Source organism: Emydura macquarii, unplaced genomic scaffold, assembly GCF_026122565.2.
Source record: "Emydura macquarii macquarii isolate MOO-44397 ecotype Brisbane River unplaced genomic scaffold, CSIRO-AGI_Emac_v2 contig_2897, whole genome shotgun sequence".
NCBI classification, from domain to species: Eukaryota; Metazoa; Chordata; order Testudines; family Chelidae; genus Emydura; species Emydura macquarii.
In genome coordinates this window covers 50,517,239-50,538,664 of record NW_027133034.1, presented here as the reverse complement: position 1 = coordinate 50,538,664, position 21,426 = coordinate 50,517,239, and the positions used below count along the sequence as shown (strand labels likewise).

The window sequence follows — 21,426 nt, the reverse complement described above, 5'->3', positions numbered from 1 at the left end:
GGAAGTGGGAATGCCCACTTGTTAGAAAAAGTCATTATTGTAATGCAGAACTGCAAGTATTGTGAGCATTTTGAGGGCAATTCAGGCAGTTTATTTCTTCCCATAAAACAGGAATGAAGGGGATTTATGTTTCTTAGCTTGCTATCTCCTAGTGGCTGTCATTTTGTTATGACCCATTGATCATTCTCCAGGTGACCTGCCTTGGGTTGTGGTACTTCACTTCACTTTTGAGAAACCCTACTTAATCCTGATGGAAAGGGATATTAGGACAGAGTGTAGTGTTACATCCTGGCCAGTCCTCTCTTCTGGACAGTCACCAGTCTGTTGTAAATTAATTAAAATCCTGGGCCCCCACATGCTTCTAAGGTGTCCTTCTCCCCCATCCCTACAATCTGGGTAGTGACTAGTCACTGTTCATAGCTCTGAGTCTCAGGCACACACCCAGGTGCAGACCCCATATCTGACAGCCTTCTAGGGCAGTGGAAGCCCACAGTCTGGCTGCCTTAGACCCTGAAGCCAATACCTCAGTCTTTCTGAGTTGTTTAGATATGTTTCCCCAGAGTCCACCTGGCTATGGGAGCTCTGGTTTTTAGTTTAAATCGTTCAGGACAATGTGACTGGAAAGCAAGGAATGCAGTAAGCATAGCAAAGAAATTTCTTAACCAGACACTTCACTCTTAATGATGTACACTAGAGAGTTACAGGTGTTTGAAAAACAGCACCAATCTTGAATGCAGCTCCCCAGGTCTGATCTCCTCTCATCTGAGAGTCCTGGCTTTCACCAGTGTCCTTAAGCTAAGTAACACTTCTTGCCTTTTCTCTCCTAAGTCTGGTTTTGCATGTGGAAATGGTCTGTCCTTACTTAGAGAAGTACCCACTTTTTAAACACTGTCCCCTTTTTGCCTGTGTGCCTCAGCTGGAGAAATTATAGGTTCCAGCCTGCCCCACTCCCTTGGTTAAGCTTGTTGAGAGTCTTTCAGTGTCAGTGGCCCTATTGGATAATTTTCCTATTGTTAACCCTCTCTCAGGTGTTCCACACTCGCAACATGAGCAGGATAGTGTCTGGAATAGACCAGCCTTGTCAGGACAAGGCTGTTTTTCAACACAAACAGGATCTCTCAAGCCAACATAGATGTTACACTACAAACTGAAGGTCACAATGGAGATTACTATCAAAAGTAGTGTTCACAATACAAAATGGAATTCATAATTTGAGACATATGTCCAATCCGCCATAAAATGGTCTAAGATGCATGGTTAAATAGCTGATTACACGTTTATGGAATTTATCAATTTTCTGCGTTTATGCTCATGACTTTCAGGCACTCCCTGTATATGAGAAGTCAGGAGAGGCACTACTGATGAGATTCTTGTTTTGGAAGTGGTGGTGTAAATGAGAGCAACTCTGTTAGTCATTTACCCCCATGATAAATCTAGCAGTGATTAGAATCAGGCCCTCTTTTTTGTAAATCATCTTTTTTGAGCTTAAAATCTTTCCCAGTGACTTGTTCCTACAGACTGTAATAATTAATCTTTTTGCCCTAATGACTCTTCAGATAGTGCTAGCCTGTTCTGAATGTTTACAAACATTATTGCTCTCCTGTGGCATGAAGATTTTACTCCTAAAACTAACTTTTTGAAAAAATAACTCTTAAGAATCTGAATTGTTTCTTACACAAGTGAGCAATGAGAGTTGCTTTTCAAGACTGAATGACTACTATATAAAACACTAGCTCTTGAAGTCAAAGCATTAACTTCTAAAATTGATCCTAATAATTGGTGGTGATTTTGTGATGAGATTACTGAGTTTTTAAACTAGAGCAGTACTTTTGGGGGTAAGGAAGATGGAAAGATGAACTCTGTTTTTAGTAAATCTCTGTTAAATTAGTGTTGAGAGCCAAAATGGTGGGTAACCCAGTGTTTTCATAAGTTATTGATTTAATGTTGGTAAAAGCTTCACTGTTCTGAAAAAAATTACTGAGTTTGTGCAGATGTTTTATTGTGATAGATCTATTATACAGCTATTAGAAGATAAATGACTGATCTTTCCCAGTTTCCATCCCTCCAGAAAATTGAAATAAGAAGGGGAATATAATTTGGGCTGTATGATTAGGGCAGGTGGGATGGCCATTAATTTTAAAGGAAAGGAATCTTGGCAGGCATAGGCCAACTTGCAACATATTATCAATCAAACCTGGATGCATTTCTTGTGATGACCCAGCACTCAGGTTTTTGCAGCGTTAATTAGAATTCATGACAAAATAGATGCAAGGAAACGTTTTGTACCCTTCATAATTTTATAGAAAATTTATTGTTATTAGAGGAACCATTTGCTTAGTGTGATTTTTTTCATTACCAGCTTGTCAACTAGCATAGATAATCTGGAGAAAATATGAACTCCATAGATTGGGTGTCACTTTTGTTGATGGTTCATGTAGTTTACCTTGGAGCGCAGCTAATGGCTGAAGTTCATAGCAACAGCACAGAAAAACGTGGCAACCAGTGAAAGACAAATGAACCATGTTTATTGCTTTAATATAAAAAATACATAAATGGAAAGCTGCATTTGAATTTGATGAGCTCATTGCTAGTTTTGTTGGAGTGATTTATTTTTTCCTCTTATACATAAAAGCTACTATTGACACAGTGAGATGGAAATTAACTGACTGATTTTTGGAATCCAATTTTTTTTGTTTTAAATTCTGTGTGGATCTTTTTGGGTTTTTTGCCCTAGATGTTTTTATGGAATATTGATTCTTTAATAAACTAAGATTATCAGCTGTGCCTCTGATGTTTAGCTATACGGTAGGGTCATACTTAGGGAAAATGGTTAGAACTAACTATAGAATGGTTCTTTTTATTAGGGAAAGGTTCGAAAACTCTCAGGTATTTTTTCCTCTTGCTGCTCTAAACTTTGAATAAGTGTTTTAATTTCTCCATTCTTGTCCCTTTATACTAAAAACTTGCTTTTGGAAAATGAAGAGAATAAAAAAAAACAAGTTAATTTAATATTTTCTTAAGAAGTAGTGTGCTGATTACAATAAGTGCTATACAACCAACTCAAATAATTGGATCCTGAGTTGTAAATGAGACAAAATATCTGCCAGCATCAGCACATCATTTGCATGTCATGGTACACAATGAAGTTCTTATAATGCTTTAAAAAAAGCAAATAAAAAAAAAAACCTTGCTCTCTTATGGCGGTATCAGAAACATGAATAATGAGTGTAGTAGCTCAGTTGAGTGCTTGACCAACACATACCCAGATAACCATAGATGTGTTCCATGCATTTAAAATACAAGAGCGCTAAATGTTCTAATTAAATATTTCTTTGCATCTAATAGAACAAAAGCGCATGTTTCAAAAGTATTATTTATTTAAAAAAGTAAAAATGCCACTGCCCTTTATATTAGATGCTGCAAAATACCCAGAGTGCATTAAAGCTGCCATGATTGTACTGCAGAATGAATGCACAGATGGACTCTGCACCACTTGCATGTTCTCAATACAAATTCTATCATTCATCTTGGGGTGAGGAATGTTGTATAAAGGCCACGGAGTCTGTAGATATGCAGGTAAAGTGGCCAGCAGCTCCTGAGTTTTTGGAACTCATCAGCTATCAGTGAAGTAAAAGAAGTTGATGGGTAATGCAAATCCAACTGCTTTTTTGGGTACCTGAATATGAATTTAGGAGCTTTACTTCAGGTACCATTCTTAAAAATACTGGCCAACATTTTAAAGAAACCTCTATGTATTGTGGCAATCAGGCCAGATGGGTACAGGAGAAGGCAGGTATATTAGCCCCAGGATAAGCAGGTTCCTTTTTCCTTGGTAGCTCAGTAGGGATTACTCCAGGTTAATTAGGACATCTGGGGCCAGTCAAGGACCTGCCTAGAACCTGTTAAAAGCCTCCCCTTCAGCCAGATAGATGTTGGTGGTAGGAGCTGTGGGAGCGAGGTGAGCTGCTGGAAAACTGGGCAGTGCAGATGCTGACAAGAACCATGATAGAACCCTGCTGGTATTGAGATTGGGGAGAAACCCTGCCCAAACAGGGCTGAGGACCTTTCCAGACCCTACCAGAAAGAGGGAAGATTGAATTGGATGTTTGGTTCAGCGCTGCCACTCACTGAGGGGCTATCAGAGACTAAGGCCTGGTTTACACTGCCATGCTGGGTTGACGTGAGATATGCTAGTTACGTAATGTAACTAGCAAATCTCATGTCAATGTACTTATGTCTAAGCAGCGCAGTGTTTTCATGACGCTACATGGACGGGAGAGTGCCTCCCATCAACGCTGCCTTCCGGGGAGGTGGACTAATTCAGTCAACAAGAGAGCATTCTCCCATCAGCTGCATGCCATTGTATCGGTCTGCTATTGCAGCAGTATAGGCATGCCCTAAGAGGCTCCCTAGGCAAGGAGGCTGGAAGAAACCCTGCCCAAGCAGGGTGTGGACAATGAGCTAAGGGGCTTGGGGAAGAAACCCAGGGAAGCTAGTAGCTTTCCTGAAGCCAGCAGCATGAGGCTGCTACTTGTAGGGTCCTTGGGTTGGGGCATGGAGTAGAAGATGGGACTGGATCCCCCCTCTACTCCATTAACTGTTTGCCGGAACAGCCAGAGCCCCAGCAAAGAGATGAGGGCAGCAGCCCCATAGACGGGATCAGAAGCCAGAGAGGATTGGTCAAATTGGGGGGACAAAATTACCCTCACTCATTACTAGAGGAGGAATTTTTGAGGAGCAGAGAAGTACAGTGGCCTGCTGCTAGGGGAAGTGTTGAACCCACTGAGGTGGAGAAGACTCTGTCACAATATTAAACATCTAAATCTACAAGATTTTATTACCATCTCAATTTTCAAACTAAGTATAATATTTTTCCTTTATCTGGATATGCTGAGATACATCCTAGTAGTTTAATACCAGTATAACACATTAACTAGTCCTAACCACCAAATAAATAGAAATGTGTTTAATTAAATGAATTGTTACCTATTTGGTCTATTTACATTTGTGAAAGAATAAAGCTTAATATAACAAAATTAAAAAATACTGAAAACACAATTACCTTTCTATAGGAGATACAATAAAAAATTATTGTAAGTATAATGCATTTTTATTTAGTTCTTACAAATAATGAATTTTTTGTTCTCTGGAATGCATAATGTATATGCTGGGACCAGCAGGTACCAGTATATGGGCAGAGTTTGGTACAATAAATGCAACTTCACGTTTAGACTTATTGGTAATTCATAAAATTCCCACAGGACCTGAAACTTATTTAGCATAATAGCAAGACTATATTCTGAATTGTTTTCTTTCAGTTGTAATGTTGGGCGCATACTAATAAACCAAATGTAGAGAGGGAAAAAATCTAGCATATGAATATCATCTTATTTAATATTTCTCGAAAAGTACCATTTCAGTAAACTGTATTTTTATTTAATTGCTTACTTTAAGTCATGGGGGAAATTTTAGAAGTTGAAAAGCAGATCCCCAGTGCTCAGATAGAATGACATTAATTTGCTGCCAGAAAGCTGGATTGCATGCATGCTAACTGCATACATATCAATTGCTTCATATAGAAGTCTTATGTTAAGCAAAACATTTAACATGTACCTTGGCACAAAACAAATCTTAATTAAAGCAATTAGGAAAAGAAGAATAGTTATCCTGATACAGTGACAAGTGCTTATGATGTGTGTAACTGATTTCCTGGAGGCAACTTCAGTATATACTGTATTGTGTTTGCTATTCTGTTTTTTATTATTGAAGGTGATGATACCAATATCTTTTAGTTTCTATAACAGTCTATAATAGTCTAGATGAATCCAAAGTCCCAAACTGAGGTTATTACAAATGAATTTGATTAGGAGCTTAGAATTCCTGTGTTTAAAACTTCAGAAATTGTATTATGGAATACATATGTTGCTTGTCTTTAAAGCTTGATGTCTTTCATAAAGAGACTTACTGCCATTATTTCAAGAAGGAGCCCCCACAAAAGTTTTCCTCCCTTAGCACTTGAGAAACCCTAGGCAGGAGGAACCATGTGCTTGCAGATAGCTTTTCCATGAAAGCAAAACTACTTTCATAACCAAGAAGGAGAAAAACCATATGTCAAGGAAATTTTATATTTTGTGCACATTCCAAACATATTTATACAGTGTTCCAGAAAATATACTGACTGTGCTGGTAGCATAAACATTCAACTCATGCAACTTTGAAATCGGAGGGGCAAATAACTTGTAGAAGAATATGGATGTAGACTGTGAGGAAATAGCTGAAAATATCTAATATATTCAAAAGGCACAACACATTTGCTCTTTAGGAATAATTTTATGAACCCTAGATATAAGTTGCATCTGGCAGTGTTATTTTAGTAGTCAAGAGAAGGTGTTGGTCTCTTGTGAGTCAGGGAAATCACCTCATTTCTTCCTCCAGTTTGGTCATGGAATGTTAATAAGAAGCTCCCATGAAACCCTGCTAGAATATCACTATTTTGTACTACTTGTACTTACTTCAACATTGTCTACAAGTTAATGGTATGTCTTACATCTGATAATTTTTTTGTGAAACCATAAGTAACAATCAAATCCCCCAAAATAACACAACAACCAACTGGTTTTGCTTGCACTATACTTTTAGTGCTAGGGGTTGAGATTAAACATGTAATAGTCTCTTTTTTGTTTCAGAAAAGGGATATTCTGTCAAATATACTGATTAATGCAATTATTCAAAATCCATTTTAAAATAAGACTCCACTTATGTCAGTCTTAGGGGGGGTGGGGTGTCTTTTTTTCTGGGTATTATCTTTTTGCAAAATAGACATGCTTTAAAGTACTAAGAATTGTCAATGTTAGTTCTGGGTACTCACTTATGGCCCATTTATGGAGAGAATCACTGACTCTTGTTTTTACAATTTTGTTTTCTAGCTGGTGGCTGGGAGTGTGGTGATGGCATTTGAGGAAGTGTGCCCGGATAGAATAGATCTGATTCACAAAAATTATCGAAAGCTGTGTAATTTGTTGGTTGATGTGGAGGAGTGGGGGCAAGTTGTTATTATCCACATGCTAACTCGATACTCACGTACACAATTCGAGAGTCCTTGGAAGGAGGTAAGTTTGTCTCTTTTGTTCTTCGCAGCCTGACAACAGAAATAACTTAGGTTGTGCTCCTGTTCATGAAGATGCATATTTTCACCTTCATGAAGTGGCTACTAGTGGTAGAACTGAATACTTTAAAAAAGAAAAAAAAAAGTATTTTAAAATCTTCAGAGTCCACTTTTTTTGGTAGCATGAGGAATCTTCCTTCCAAGCTGTAACCACTTGCCTTCCTTCTATACTCAGGGGTGTTGTTGAGTGGGTGGCTGTTTCTGGTGGTGCAGCATTCTCTTCAGCTGTGGACGTTCAGCATTGAACTGTGGGACTCTTAATAGCTCCACTCGCACACTTCATGGAAATGTTGACATTAGGATTTGGAAAACCTGTTTTTTTCAAAATCTAAGTTTAGAGCTTCGTTGTTTAGCTTTCATTGCCTGTCATAGCCTTCATTGTTTAAGGCTTCTTACCTTACCTTGTGCAGCGTCCACTTTGCCTTTTCAAACTGTGTGTGTATGTGAGACAGTGCATTGAATAATATCAACATTTTGGCACATAGTGTATATACTACATGCTGATGGGTTATGTATGTACCTATCTTTTGAAATGAAATAAGACTGGTGCTAATGAAGCACAATAGTTTTAGGTGGTGTCTAAAGCTTTTTATGCAAACATAAACTTGGAGTGCCATTAGTATATGGTTTTTTTTTTCTTGCTATAGTACTTTTAACTCTGTCTTTTGTCCTGGTGTTTTTAAAAAAAAGGGGGTGTTCATTTTTCATTGCTATTTAAAAACAAAAAAGCAAAGTGCTCCAGCAATTAGTGATGAATATAATCCCATTTTCAGTTGGACTTTATTTCTGAAGAATAGTTAAATAAAATTAAGTACTTTTTTAAAAAGAATATCAGAAAACATGGTGAATGGTGCAATTTTTAAAAATGAGTAGCTCAGCAGTAGTAATACTATAGCTGTTTATTGTATGAAGTCAGGATGTTAGCAGCATTGAGTTGCAGAACTTTAAATAACATTTCACTGTATCTTTATAAATTTGAGTTAATTTCATACTATTTTTTAAGATATGCAGGTGTTTATACAGAGCTGTGTGAATACAGAGAGGAAATCTTGGTGGCAAAGTGGTCTAGACTATGCTATATTTTCTAGTGTTTTTGTCTAGATCTAAGTGTTTCTAGCAGAGTTCTGTTAATACACCTAAATATACACATGCAGGCACCTTTAACTATTTCAATCATAAATATTAACTTACTAAACTGCCTATTCTTTTAAGCTTGTGGTTTTGTGATTTGAACAAAGAGGGAGAGAGATGAGACCATCAACCTAATTCTCTCACGTGACTTATAGCTAGGATTTAATCCTTTTGTAGTTATTGGGAGATAAAATACTATTGCATATAACACACTTTTTTCCATCTAGCCCAGATGTTTCATCCTATATCTTTACATAGTCAGAAAACAACACATGCAAAAGATGTAAAAAGAGACACTGTAAGCTGTTTGGGGCAGGGACTGTCTTTCTTTCTTTTGGTCTGTGTTTGTATAGCAACTTGCACAATGGTACTGATCCATGACTGGGGCTATAGGTGCTATGATAAATACAAATAATAATAAAAAAATTATTTGCATATGAGACTGCTGTGGTGCTAGTGTGTTTTATCTGCCATTTTAATTTAAACATTTGTAGTAGCTTTAGAAGAATAGAATTATGTAGAAAAATATTTACATTAATTTGAATATGAAGTAAACATACCGAAACATGGACATCCCTAACCATGTTGTTTGTTGCAATTGCCTAAGTTTTTATACCTTACGGTATGAAATAACTGATTGATTGAAAAGTCTTATGATGCACTGTAGATTGGTAGCAGAAGTATGTATGTCAGTGGTTCTCAACCTCTGGGCTGCTGGCTGTCAAATCAGCATGCAAACAGGTAGTATATATATTATGTGGATGAGGCCATCATAACACGTAGAGAGCTTCATATTTGCGCGCCTCCCCCCCCCTTCCCAGTGGTAAATAGGTTAAGAACCACTGATCTAGGTAATATCTTCAGACAAGCAATTTTTAACTATATTTAGCAGGCTGATAAGTCTGACTCAGAACTGCTTTGCTGATAGGAAGCGGAGGTAAGGCTCGGGAGCTACCCAAGGGAAGCCAGCGTTTTACTGTTGACTCTTTTGCCTCGTGACCCACCTGCAAAGTCCAAGAGCAGTTAGACTTGAGGTGTGTCTCTTTCTTTCCTGTCATCCTGTTAGGTTGGCTTCTTAAATGAGAAGGTGGGATAGATGGCTTCTTGTCTCATGGATTATAATTTCTGGTGCTGCTCTGATGAATGCTGTCTCTATCCCATCAAAGTCTAATCATTTAAAAACTCAAGTCTAAAATAAAAGTATTTCCTTAAATTTACTAAACTATAACATTGTGTTTACTCTTTCTACCCTTTCAATGTTGACAAGCTTGGGTAGGAGTTAGAGCAACATTTTAATGTTATCAGTATCACAAGAGCCATATCTCTTACACAAACCAGATAATGCGTTTTAAATAAAAATCATAGTGTGGGGGGAAATGGTCCATACTTAATGTACATTAAATGGTCCCAACTAGGCTAAGAAACTTATTTCTTAAGAAAAATAGGGTGAGTGAGAATGAGCAGCCATCTTTTATCTGTTGTTTGGCTGGAGACAGTTGTGTTGTGTGTTGGAGGGTTTTTTGGGTAATGGGAAAGGGTGGCTTAACATGGCATCAGCACATCTGTTCTAATGTTTACAATGGAGAAAAGACATAACTATTTTAAGTGAAAGCTCAGAATTTATATTTATAGGTGTTACTTTTGCCATCATCATTGTAAGAGTTGCAGAATGCAATAAAAACTGCTGAGACCGTAGAGTCATAAGGCTCTGTTGAGACCTGTAGAGGGTATATAGTGTTAGATGGTTTAACTTTTTCATTCCTTTGCTTTTGAGGTCTTGTCAATTATGTTGTGTGCAGCAGCTTTAACTGATCAACAACATAGCATCTTTGTGCAATGAGTGAATCAAGAAACTAAATATTTTGAAGCTATCTTTTATGCACTACATAGGGTACAAATATTTGTTTGTTTGTTTCACAGTTCAAACTCAATATTTCCTTCCAAACGTAGCTAAGAGACTATTCTTCATGGGGAATTACCACTTCCCGAGTCTTAAATTTTTATTTGGCCAATTTAAAAAAAAAAAAAAAAAGTTTGAAATGTCCCTTTCAGTTAAACTCCTCCTTTTCCCATAACTCAAATAACTGAAGAGGTTTTCCTTCAACTTTGCAAAAACATTCACCTCTGGGCTATTCAGGTGGAGCTTGATCTTGCCCCATTTAGGTCCATGGGAGTTTTGCCATTTATTTCAATGGGAGCAACATCAAACCCATAATGTAGATAATGAGGACTACATAAACACAGTATTGGACGTTTGATCTCAAAAGTAGAATTCTTGAACCAAATGAACAAGGTGTTACAATGGGAGTTTGTACATAACCTTATCTCATAGCTTTTGCTATCTACTACAAGCTGTATCTCTGAATATTTAAATATACTAATGGAATTCCCTGTTCACGTAAATGTCGTTGCTTGAGATGACAAATATTCAGTGTTATAATCTTCGATGTTCAGTTGACAATTGTATTTATTTTTTAAAATGTTTTATTACTGTAGTTTTTACAAAGGACATTTTTTAGTTTATATGGAGATTCAACTATTCTCACACTTAATTGTTTTAAGCAGTATGTTAACTAGAGTGAGTTTGGCTCAGCCTGCAGATGACTTGCTCGTCAAGTCATCTGCAATTAAATTGCTTTTATTAAAGATTTTGTCATTTTTAGCCTGACTAGTCTTTGTGATCTTTTAAAGGTGATCTGAAAAGGGGGGAGAAATCCCACTTGTATGTCCTATTTGTTTACTCTTTTTAAAAAAAAAAAAAAAAGGGGGGGGGGGGGGCTGAGACTTCATATTCCTTTTATTTTACATTTTTCTTGACTAACTTTGCTACGTGTATCAAAAGGCATTAAGAGGTTTATCATCCTGCTGTAGAAGAGGTAGCATATTAAATCCTTAACAAAGATGGTGTGTCAGTCAAATGTTTTAGTTAAATAAGTGTTAACAAAGGACGAAAAACCAAAGGGAAAAAAGGAAAAATAATCCCAGAATTAACTTTAACTGGGCTGAATAAAATTGGCTTCTCCTTCAATCCAGTTTCAGTTGCGTTTAAGTCTGTGTGTAATTGTTTCCCATATTGGGGTCTAAGAGAACTGGGTTTTCATTCGATTTGAAGGATCAGGTAAATCCATTTTCTTTTGAAATGGCATGTTATTGAAGTGTACAGAAATTCATCGTTCAATATTTGTCAAGTATACAACACTTCAGTACCCTGCCTGCTTGTAACATAACAGATAGGTAAGTCTTACCTAGACTTGCGAAAATTATGCTTGTCTCTCCTGATTAGCACCACTTCAGAAACTTTGGTTAAAACATTTTGTTCTTCAGTCCAGTGTCTCCCACAGTTCTGGATTTCTCAGACAGCTTTCCTCTTTGTAGCTTCATGGAGGAAAATCAGGATTTTGACACTGTCCATGCTCTCTCTGCTCCTGCTTGCTGTGGCAGCAGACAGTGGTACTTTCTGTTGCTTCCACCCTTACTCTTTCTGTTTTTTCTTTTTCCGTCTGGATTTTGTGCAGTGGAGAAGAGTTCCTTTTTGTTGTCCTTCCTTCTCCCTGAATTGGTTAATCTGTTGGAGGTTTAACCCAACCTAAGCCTCTGCTGCAGTGTCTCACTGGCAGTTCCTCTGCCCCTATACAGGCAGGGCAGAGTAGCTGAGAAAACACTGGGTTAAATCTAAACTGCTCTCTATTTGTGAGACAGCCTTCCCAGGCTTGGCATGTGGCAAGTCGTGCCTAGCCTGCAGCCTGCCAACCAACCTTAACTCTGTTAGGTCCTGGGGCTATGAGTCAGACAGGCAAGCCTACCCACTAAGGCAGCTGCAACTCCAATGTGGGAAAAGTGGACCAGGATCCCCAGTGCAGAGCAGGGAGAGGCTCCAAAAAGTGGGGAGGGGACCCTGAGCGCTTGACTCAGGAGGGTAATCCCCAGACAGAACAAAGGGGAGGTTTGCAGGGTCTGAGTCCTCTCCCCCTCCCTCCGTTAAGTCTTAAAGTGGTTTATTAGTGTCCTAGGGAAAGAAGCAGAGCTTCTAATCAGACTCCCTCCCTCCCTTCTAAACAGAGGATAAGGGCTCTGACAATGAGTTTTCCCTCCTCCTCCAGAAGGAATGGGACTCAACAGGGGAGAATTCTGAGTCAGATCTCGCAAGCAAACGTCAGGCCCAAAGGAAGGCAAGCCATGAGAGACCTCACCAAAGCTGCAGCAGAGCTTCTACACTCCCAGAGTATGCTGAAAAAAGTTTAAAAAAAAAAATCAAAAAGGCTAAAAAGAGAGCGAGGAAGCACAAAAAAAGCCAGGAGATTCGAATCCTCTTCCTCCTTCCCCTCCTCCAAAGAGGATGGCAAGCTGCTGGCTATGAATCAACAGAATGGAGGAAAAAGTAAAGCAAAGGTTTGTTTCCTCTCTAATATTCAAGAAACAAAGCTCTAAAACTGAGATCCTAAAGGTGGATTCTGCTGTAGCATCCCTTGCCAGCGATATGGTTATTCCCTCAGAAAGAGAGTTCTACACAAAAGTTCCGTTGGATAGAAAGATGGAGGCTACTCTCAAAAAGGACTTTGAATCCACCTTCGCTACCCTCCAAGCTTCCCTGGCAACTGCTTGCTTTGCAAGAGCATCTCTTTCCTGGATGGGAGATCTCAAAGCCTTTAAGGACAGAAATCATCCTGACTTTGATTCCGCTTTAAAGAAACTCACCTTAGCCAACAGCCTTTGTAGCAGAAGCCTCAATGTATGCAATGAGGTTCTCAGCCTGAGCCTGGCTTCTAGCTCAGTAGTCGGGCACCACCTACAGCTATGGAAAGTGGATATTTGCTCATAGCAGTTCCTATGTGCGGCTAAGCTTGCAGGCTCCTTTTTGGGGAAAAGCTGGAGAAGATGATGGCTGCCAATGCAGCAAAATTCACAGACTCTCCGTTCCCCATTAAGTGCCCTCAGAAGAGAATGTAGACTGGTTTGCAGACAGAGGTGCTCCTTTAGCTCCTAATCCTTACAGAGGTGCCAGCGAAGGGATAACGGATTCTCCAAGGGAAAACTGGAACAAAAGTCCAGGGGGGGAAGGCTCCCCCGCCACCCCAATCCACATTGACAAAGATCATATAGGTCTCCACCCAGAACTGAAGCTAAAGGGCAAAATTTCCCTTTTCTTGGAGGAATGACCACGGACAAGTGGGCCAGAGATGCTCCACTCCATCCATTCTTCATCCAGTCACCCGGTTCCAACAACCCTGTAAAACACAATTTGATCAACAATGAAATCTTATTTTCTGGGTCTGGGAGGTGATATTGTGTTCCCTCTGAAGAAAGACTTTCTGGGTTCTACTCCATCTTTTTGCATTGTGCAGAAATACACATGAGGTGATAAAGCCATTTTCAACTGCAAAAGGCACAACAAGTGGATGAAAAAACCAAAGTTTTGGGTGGAGACCCTGATTTCTGTGGTGTCATCCCTGTCCTGGAGGGATTCCTTGACTTCAGTAGATCTAGTGAAAGCATATTTCCATATCCTCATCAGACCATACTACCGCAGGCTTCTGAAAGTCGTGTATGGCAGGAAACATTATCAGTACAAAACACTTCTGTTTAGCTTTCTTTGGCCCCCAGGGTTTTTATAAAGATGTTGGTAGTGATATTAGCCAGAATCAGGTTTCAGGGAACCCACCTCTACTGTTTCCTGCATGACATTCTGTTAAGAGCTCCATTGCAGTCAGAAGTGTGCAGGGCCATATTTCAGACATTGACTCTCCTCCAGGCACACAGTTTGACTATCAATGCCAAGAAAAGTACCCAAAATAACCAGCCAGGGAGCAGAAATAGACACCTCAGAAGCAAAGATGTACCTACCGTTTGAAAGATTTCAGAAAATCCAGGAATTCATTATCTTTCTCCAACTGCAGGTTGCCTGCTAGAGCACTTTGCCTCAAACAAGACTCCTAGTGACATGCACAAGGATCACTGCATGTGCTCAGTCTGCATCATACATCTTTAAGCCTTCATATTAAGGGTGTGGGACCACTTCTCATCAGAATGTATGAAAGATCAATACGGGTCTGACACAGGTGTTCAACTCCTTACAGTGGTGGTTAGCCCATGAGGTGTCCACAAAGGGATGCCCATTTGCCTTCCAGATCCTTTAGTCATCACAACCAATGCCAGTTTGCAGGGCTGAAAAGCTCACTTGGAGACCTAAGTAGCCCAGGGCTTCTAGAACAAGGATGAAAAAGCTCCCAGTTTCTCATACAAAGGACAAGCTGATGTTTCTAGCCAAGTTTCATCAAAGCTGATGGGCAATCACTTGTTGTGATCATGGTCTCTGGACAAGCTATACTGAAAATGCTCAGTCAGGGCAAAATGCAAAGAATAGAGCAGATGATCCCCCAAACGGGTGTTTTAGTCTATAATTAGATTTCACCAAGCCAGTAACCAACCAGCTTCCATAATGTCTTACTGGTTATTAAGAATGCCAACATACAGTTCTCTTTAAGCAATCCAGCCTTTGGCTCCCACCCAGACAGCCAAGTCTATATAGAGAGCATTACTTAAAATCTTATTCACCATATATAAAGTTCTATAAATCCCAAAAGATCAAACACATTACCCACCAGGTCAATGAATATTTCAGAACTTACTCAAATACACATTTACAGTCATTTCTTAACTAATCTAAGATTTATTTAACTACAGTAACTTTCTTTTATTTTTTTAAGGTCATTATACATACAGATATGAGTAAAGTTCTTAGGTCAGCTTCATATGGTGATGCTGTTGATTTATAAATGTCCTTCTAGAATCAGTTCAATAGATTATAGTCCAGCAGGCAGTCCATGTGAAGAATTTGTTCAAATTCTTCCATGAGAATTTGCAGAGATAATCCCAATTTGTTAGGCATACACAATAACTAGCTGCATTGGTTAGCATAAGGCAATTAACCATTTAAATAGTTCATAGGCAGATTAGTACAAACATCAGAGAAAGACAATATTATTACACCGCAAGTTTCATCTAAATATTAATAACTTTGTTGATCTCTGAATCAATAGAATACAGTAATGAAACATTGCAGACAGGAACCAAAGTTTAGCATCTACCAGCTAATTAGTTCACATTGTTAAACTTCTAACAAGATATAGATACAGACAAATACAACTCGTATCTATTCTTAATATTCTAACAATTCAGGTTTACATTTCAAGAACTCTAGTCTAGCATGGCTTTGCTAACTATCTACAAGGAATGGTCCTGTTTACCATTTCAATATTTTCTTAATATGCCCTTAAAAGTTGATTTTGTGTCACCCAGCCTGCTGGCTGCTTAACCTTCACTAACTCAGCATCACACCTGTCAAGTGGCCATTCTTTGGCAAAGAAGGTGGGTAGGAACAGATCAATCTGCATTTTAGCAAAGAACAGCATGGAATCCCTTTCACCACCTGGCTCTTAGTTCCCACTGTGAGGACAGAGACTAACTTTATCTAGGGGTAACTCTCAGGAAAATGCATTTCAAAGGGTAATTGAACTATAAAAGTGGGGGCCCAGAATCACCCTAAGTTATCTGTCCTCTATCTTTTTCCCCTAAGAAGAAAAAAGGAACAGCCTTTGGACTTTGGGAACAGATCCTGTCCTGATAATTTGGTGAGCAGTGTTACTGGGATCATGTGGTAAAGGACGTCACCTTGAACAAAGTCTAGTTTAAGTTTTAGTACTAGAAAGCGTTTTATCTTTTTCTCTTGTAATCATTTCTGACTTTAATGCCTTGTGCCTGTACTCACTGAAAATCTCTCTTTGTAGTTAAATAAACTCATTTCATTCTTTAATCAAAACAAATTCAGTGTTGTGAGCTGTGTCAGTAACTCCATTTAGGGTAGAAAACTGTTGTATGTTGATCCTCTCAGAGGGGCAATGGACCTAATATATCTGGATTGTCCAGGAGAGACCTGGACTGTGCAGAGCACACATTTTGGGAGAAAAATCTGGGATTGGGGGTGTATTAGGCCCTCCTTGAGGTGGAAACCAAGGCTTAGGGGAAGCCAGAGTGTGACTGATGTGTGGCTGGGAAGCCACAGCTGTACACAGACATTCAAGATGTTACGTGCATGCTGGAAGGCTGTTTGTGACCAGTGGCCCAGGTTGGAGCTACAGCAGCAAAGCATTGGGAGGCACCCAAGTTTGCAGGGCAGGGGTGACACAGCCCCTCTCCTGTCTGGGTTGCATCCTGGAATCTCATAACACCTTAAAAATCAGAAGAGCCTTAAAAATTTATCTCAGGCATACAGAGTGCATGAGAAGATCGGATTCTTTATTCATGTCTTTCTGTGGAAAAATGCCAGAGATTTAGAGCTTCCAAGTCCTTCTCCAGTAGGTGGATTTGACTATGTATTGTGGAAGCCTATAAATCATCAGAAGATGTAGCAGAGATCAAAGTCCACTCCACAATATCCTTAGCCACCTCATGGGCAGAATGAGCAAGTGTCTACCTGGGAAATTTAAAAAGCAGATACTTGGTCTACAACTAACACCTTCATTAAGCATTACAAGGTGCATCTTCTTTAGAGGCTGTGTTTGGCAGAAAGGTGCTGCAGGTGGTGAACAGTAATAATACAGACATAAAAGGGGGTGTGTGCGTGTTTCTTTTCTACTGAACTCTTGATTCACAACCCTTCCTATGCCTGATCATTGCTCGCTACTTCCCAGATGTCCAGAATCGTGTGTGATGCTGGGCTGCAGAATGGAAAACTTAATATCAATAATTTCCTTTCTGCAAGCAGTCTCTCCCACAGTTCGACCCACCCTAGATGTCTCATGAGACTGTGGTCAGCTATTAAATGGAATTGTTACTATAGGACTGTCTTTATTGACTAATGTACATATTTATTTGTTTGAATGTGTGTTTAAAAACAAGTTATGCAGGTTTTATAGCTTAGGAAAAACTCATTTGGTGGCAGGTTGAAGCAGAGGGAGTGTGACAAAAGCAAGAGGCACCAAAATGCTGATCTGCCTTCATGGAACTGCAGTGAGGCAGCCCAGATGTCCAGAATTGTGGGAGACACTGCTTGCAGAAAGGAATAATTGATAAGAAAGTTTCCATTCTTTGTTACATATGTAGGTAATGTATGTTTCATCTTTAGACAAGGGGTAACTTGTGTAGTTTGGAGAAGGCCACATAGCAGAGAGAGGATAATGTCTGCACCCAAAACCCAGTTGATAATGCCTAAGTGCGGTGACAGTGTATGTACAAGTGACAACATCTTTGGCGTGCTCAACATGTTGGGTGCTGATGGTTCATATGTGCTTAGTGAAAAGTTGTGCCTTATTGATACAAAGATTTAGTTGCTACTGTTTTGAAAATTTTATTTCACATTTTCATGTAGTCTGTGATCTGTTACATGACAAATCAATATATTTTGACAAATTGCTAACTTCATTGAAATTTGATGTCTCTAGGTTTACTACTACTTAACGTATTAAGCTCTGTACTACTTATTTTAAGATTAGAAAAATAAAAACATTATAGATAAAAACCTTGTTTGTCAAGTACAATGATTTGATTTAAAAAAAATAAGTGAATTGTTTGGAGTTCCCATTTTTCATTTTAGATTGAAATGAAATTGTTTTGGAATAAAGCAGCTTGTCTGAAAATTGCTTAAAATAAGCAAAGTGCCAGATAATGAGATTTTCAGGTAAAATATTGTCCTAAGGCACCCAAGTCTGAATGCTTATTACAGTTTGTATATAAAGTAAACAGTTTGCATTACCCTATGTGTTTAATATTAAAACAAACAAAACTTATAAGCAGTAATTTGTTGTCTGTGATTGCGCCTTTAACATACTTTTTAAACTGGATGGTTAACTACAACATTTTATTGGATTATTTGAATGTTGCAAAAAGTTATGTCAATGTGAGAATGCAAACAGATTATCAGATTTCTGCCTGTGCCAATCCAAAAATGCTTCATGATGGTACAGTTCAGATAACATTGGTTTCCACTGTCATGTGCTTGAATGGAAAACAGGTTTTTCTGGCTATTCAGCAATTAAATTTAGTAGAAAAACCTTACTGAAATTTGTTGATATATGCATGCCTTTGTCAATAAATTCTCAAATGAACACATCATACAACAAGGCATCTTGTGTAGTGGAAGAGATTTTTAATTTAGTTTATTTGCCTCATTATAGATCAGTATTTAAGTTGTTTATATGTAAATGCATGATTTGAGGAACAATTAAGTGTTGACAAAGTAGATTGCAGTCATATCAATTGCAGTGCATTTTCAATAATTTTTCTAACTGACATCTTTGATGATAAATAGTGGATGCCAAGTCAAAGCCGATTATACAGTGCACTAGGAATTCATGGTGCTGTCAGGGAGAAGACCGATTGACTTTAAATTTACATATTAATGAGAAGATTTGTTAAGAGGCTGCTTGACTATAGAAAATAACAGCATATTTATAGGGCACGACATTTTACAAATAAAGCTGATGCAGGAAAATGGAAATTAAACCTTTTAGATTAATAAATTCAAGACTGCTAAAATGCATATTTGCATTTTTGTGTTCTTAAATTTACCTTACTTTCTGAGTAATGTGGTTTTTCTCTTGTTCAAGTTGGATCAACTAATCCTCAGAGACTAATGCTTTAACATTAGTTAAAATTAATTTTTTTTTGTATCCTTAGAACGTAAAACTACAAAGAAAATTTTTTAAAATTTTAATTGAGAAAAAAACTTCCTTTTTAGAACAAGATTGCTTTTCATTATGACATAGGTGTAGTATAAATATCCCTTCATAAGAAAATTTGTTTTAATGCGATATACTTTAATTTTTGTGACAGTTTAGGATCGGTAATTGTATTAAGCACTGTGTTGGGAAAAATGCTTTGGTTATCCTATCAATCTTGGATGAAACTTCAGTTTTCAGTATCTAAGTGTAATAGGTTAAACAATATTCAGTAATCACCCCAGAGGATGAACTGTTTCCTTGCTGTGACGTTTTAAAAATAAAATCCAAGATTTTTATGTAAAATGCTGATTATGCTCTTATATGTTGGTGCTCCTCACTATTCGCTTTGTAAAATTGAGTAATATACACACTTTTTTCCCTCTGAACAATGCACAGCAAATGTTACTCATATTTGAGGACACAATAGAATTACAGCGATACTTGATATTTTCTTAGTAATTAGGGTTATTTTCTAAAATGGGCCTAAAATTGACGTAATTTTCTGTGTTTGTGTTTTTTCTCCCCTAAATGTAGGTGTTCCATGGGTATGAAACTGCACATGAGGCTACATTTTTATACCATTTGAACTTCCTATGTAGCTTTTCTTGGTTTCTTTTAATAAATTTTTAATAGAAATTTGGACTCTGGCAGAAACTTTTCCTTGGCATTTCTACTTTTCATGACTGACCATTATCTCTTAAACACTATCTACAAAAAACTTAGACCTAAGGTGGGCGGGATAATATGTTTTATTGGATCAACTTTTGTGGGTAAAGCAAAGTTGCCAACTCTCATGAAAATTACTGTTTTCCTTAAAGCCACACCTTTTGGAGTCAAGAGGATATGTGATGATTTCAGCCTTCATTCTTAAAGAAAAAGAGTTTCTAGATCTCATGGCTGAGGAGAAAGCTTCAAAATGTGACCTCTATGCATTCTGAAGGTTCAAAAAGCGGAAGGCAAATAAAAACACCAAATCTATTATTTTTACATAATCTCATGATTTTAAAGCCAATCTCTTGATTTTTGAACATTTGGGGTTGGCAATACTGTGAAAGACAAGTTTTCGAGCGACATAGAGCTCTTCTTCACGTCTTGAAAAGTTATTCAGGCTACATTTATACTGTGTAGGGCTCATGGACTTTGAAGGATGTGTTTTGAGTGGTATAGATCATAGCAGTAATGGTGTTTATGTCTGCAGGCTTTGCATATGTTGTGGCAGGATCTGGACCGATGGGTCTGTCTTATGCCTATCACAGCATGTGGTGTGCCTCATCCAGTGCACTAAACGTCTCAGTAACAACTCTGTGAGTGAAACAAGACAATCACTATGCCCTTGAATGAATTCACACGGAAAAATGATAAAAGGAAAAAAACAGCATATCACCTGTGGGTGAACAATTTTTGAAAAATGTTCATTCCATATCAGACCTCTCAGTCCTCATCCTCAAAGGAAATCTGAACTTCATGTTCAAAAGATGAGCCTGGGAGCTTAAATTCAGAATTTGTCTAGAGACTAAAAATCACGGCCTTGATAAAGACACTGGATTTATAGTTAATTACACTTGTACATAAGAATGGCCATATTTGGTTAGACGAATGGTCCATCTAGCCCAATATCCTGTCTTCTGACAGTGGACAATTCCAGATTCTTCAGAGGGAATGAACAGGACAATTATCAAGTGATCCATCCCGTGTTGTCCAGTCCCAGTATCTGGCAGTCAGAAGCTTAGGCTATGTCTACAGTCTACAGCATTTGTTGGCATAACTTGTGTTTCTTCGGGTGTGAATAAAGCACCCTCCTGGGCGACATAAATTACACAGACATAAGCCTTTGTGTGCATAGCACTATGGTGGTGGGAGAGCTTTTCCTGTGACTTGGCTTCTGCCACTTGTGGAGGTGGATTTTTTTTATGCTGATGGTGCTGTCTTCCACATGCAGAGAGTGTCTTCACCAGACTCCTCGCCGCTGCAGCACTGTATGTGTAGACATGGCCTTAGGAATGCCCTGTAACACAGTAACCCCCCCTCCTTTTTTATCCTATGGTTGCAGAGGTGTTAACAGACCACGTCACCTTGAATGGTCTCTTAAAATGTGTGTGAACTATGTTATGCTAAACAGTCTGTTCCACTTTGTATTTAACTGTGACACTCGGAGTACCTTTCCCAGATCTGAAGAAGAGCTCTGTTTAGCTTGAAAGCTTCCCTTTCGCCCACAGAAGTTGTTCCAGTAAAAGATATTACCTCACCCATCTTGTCTCTCTAATATCCTGGGACTAACATGGCTACAAGAAGACTGCATACAAAAATGTTGGTGGAAAGGTATATATGTAATAGATCTGATGCCACAGTTTTTTAGTTTGTCTTCTGGTTTTTTCCTATTTTTGGTTTTTAAATGTTGGATTTAGGGTCACTTTT

At 38.4% G+C, this 21,426-nt stretch overlaps 1 protein-coding gene across 4 annotated transcripts in view; it reads left to right on the top strand.

Moving 5' to 3' along the window:
• The window catches only part of AP3B1 (adaptor related protein complex 3 subunit beta 1), a 290,480-nt gene that overhangs the window by 88,768 nt on the left and 180,286 nt on the right, over window positions 1-21,426 (top strand). For all 4 annotated transcript variants that reach the window (XM_067569102.1, XM_067569101.1, XM_067569103.1 and 1 more), the window contains exon 7: window positions 6,927-7,109. In XM_067569102.1, the coding sequence (XP_067425203.1) occupies window positions 6,927-7,109 (183 nt within the window). The remainder of the gene's footprint in view (window positions 1-6,926; window positions 7,110-21,426) is intronic.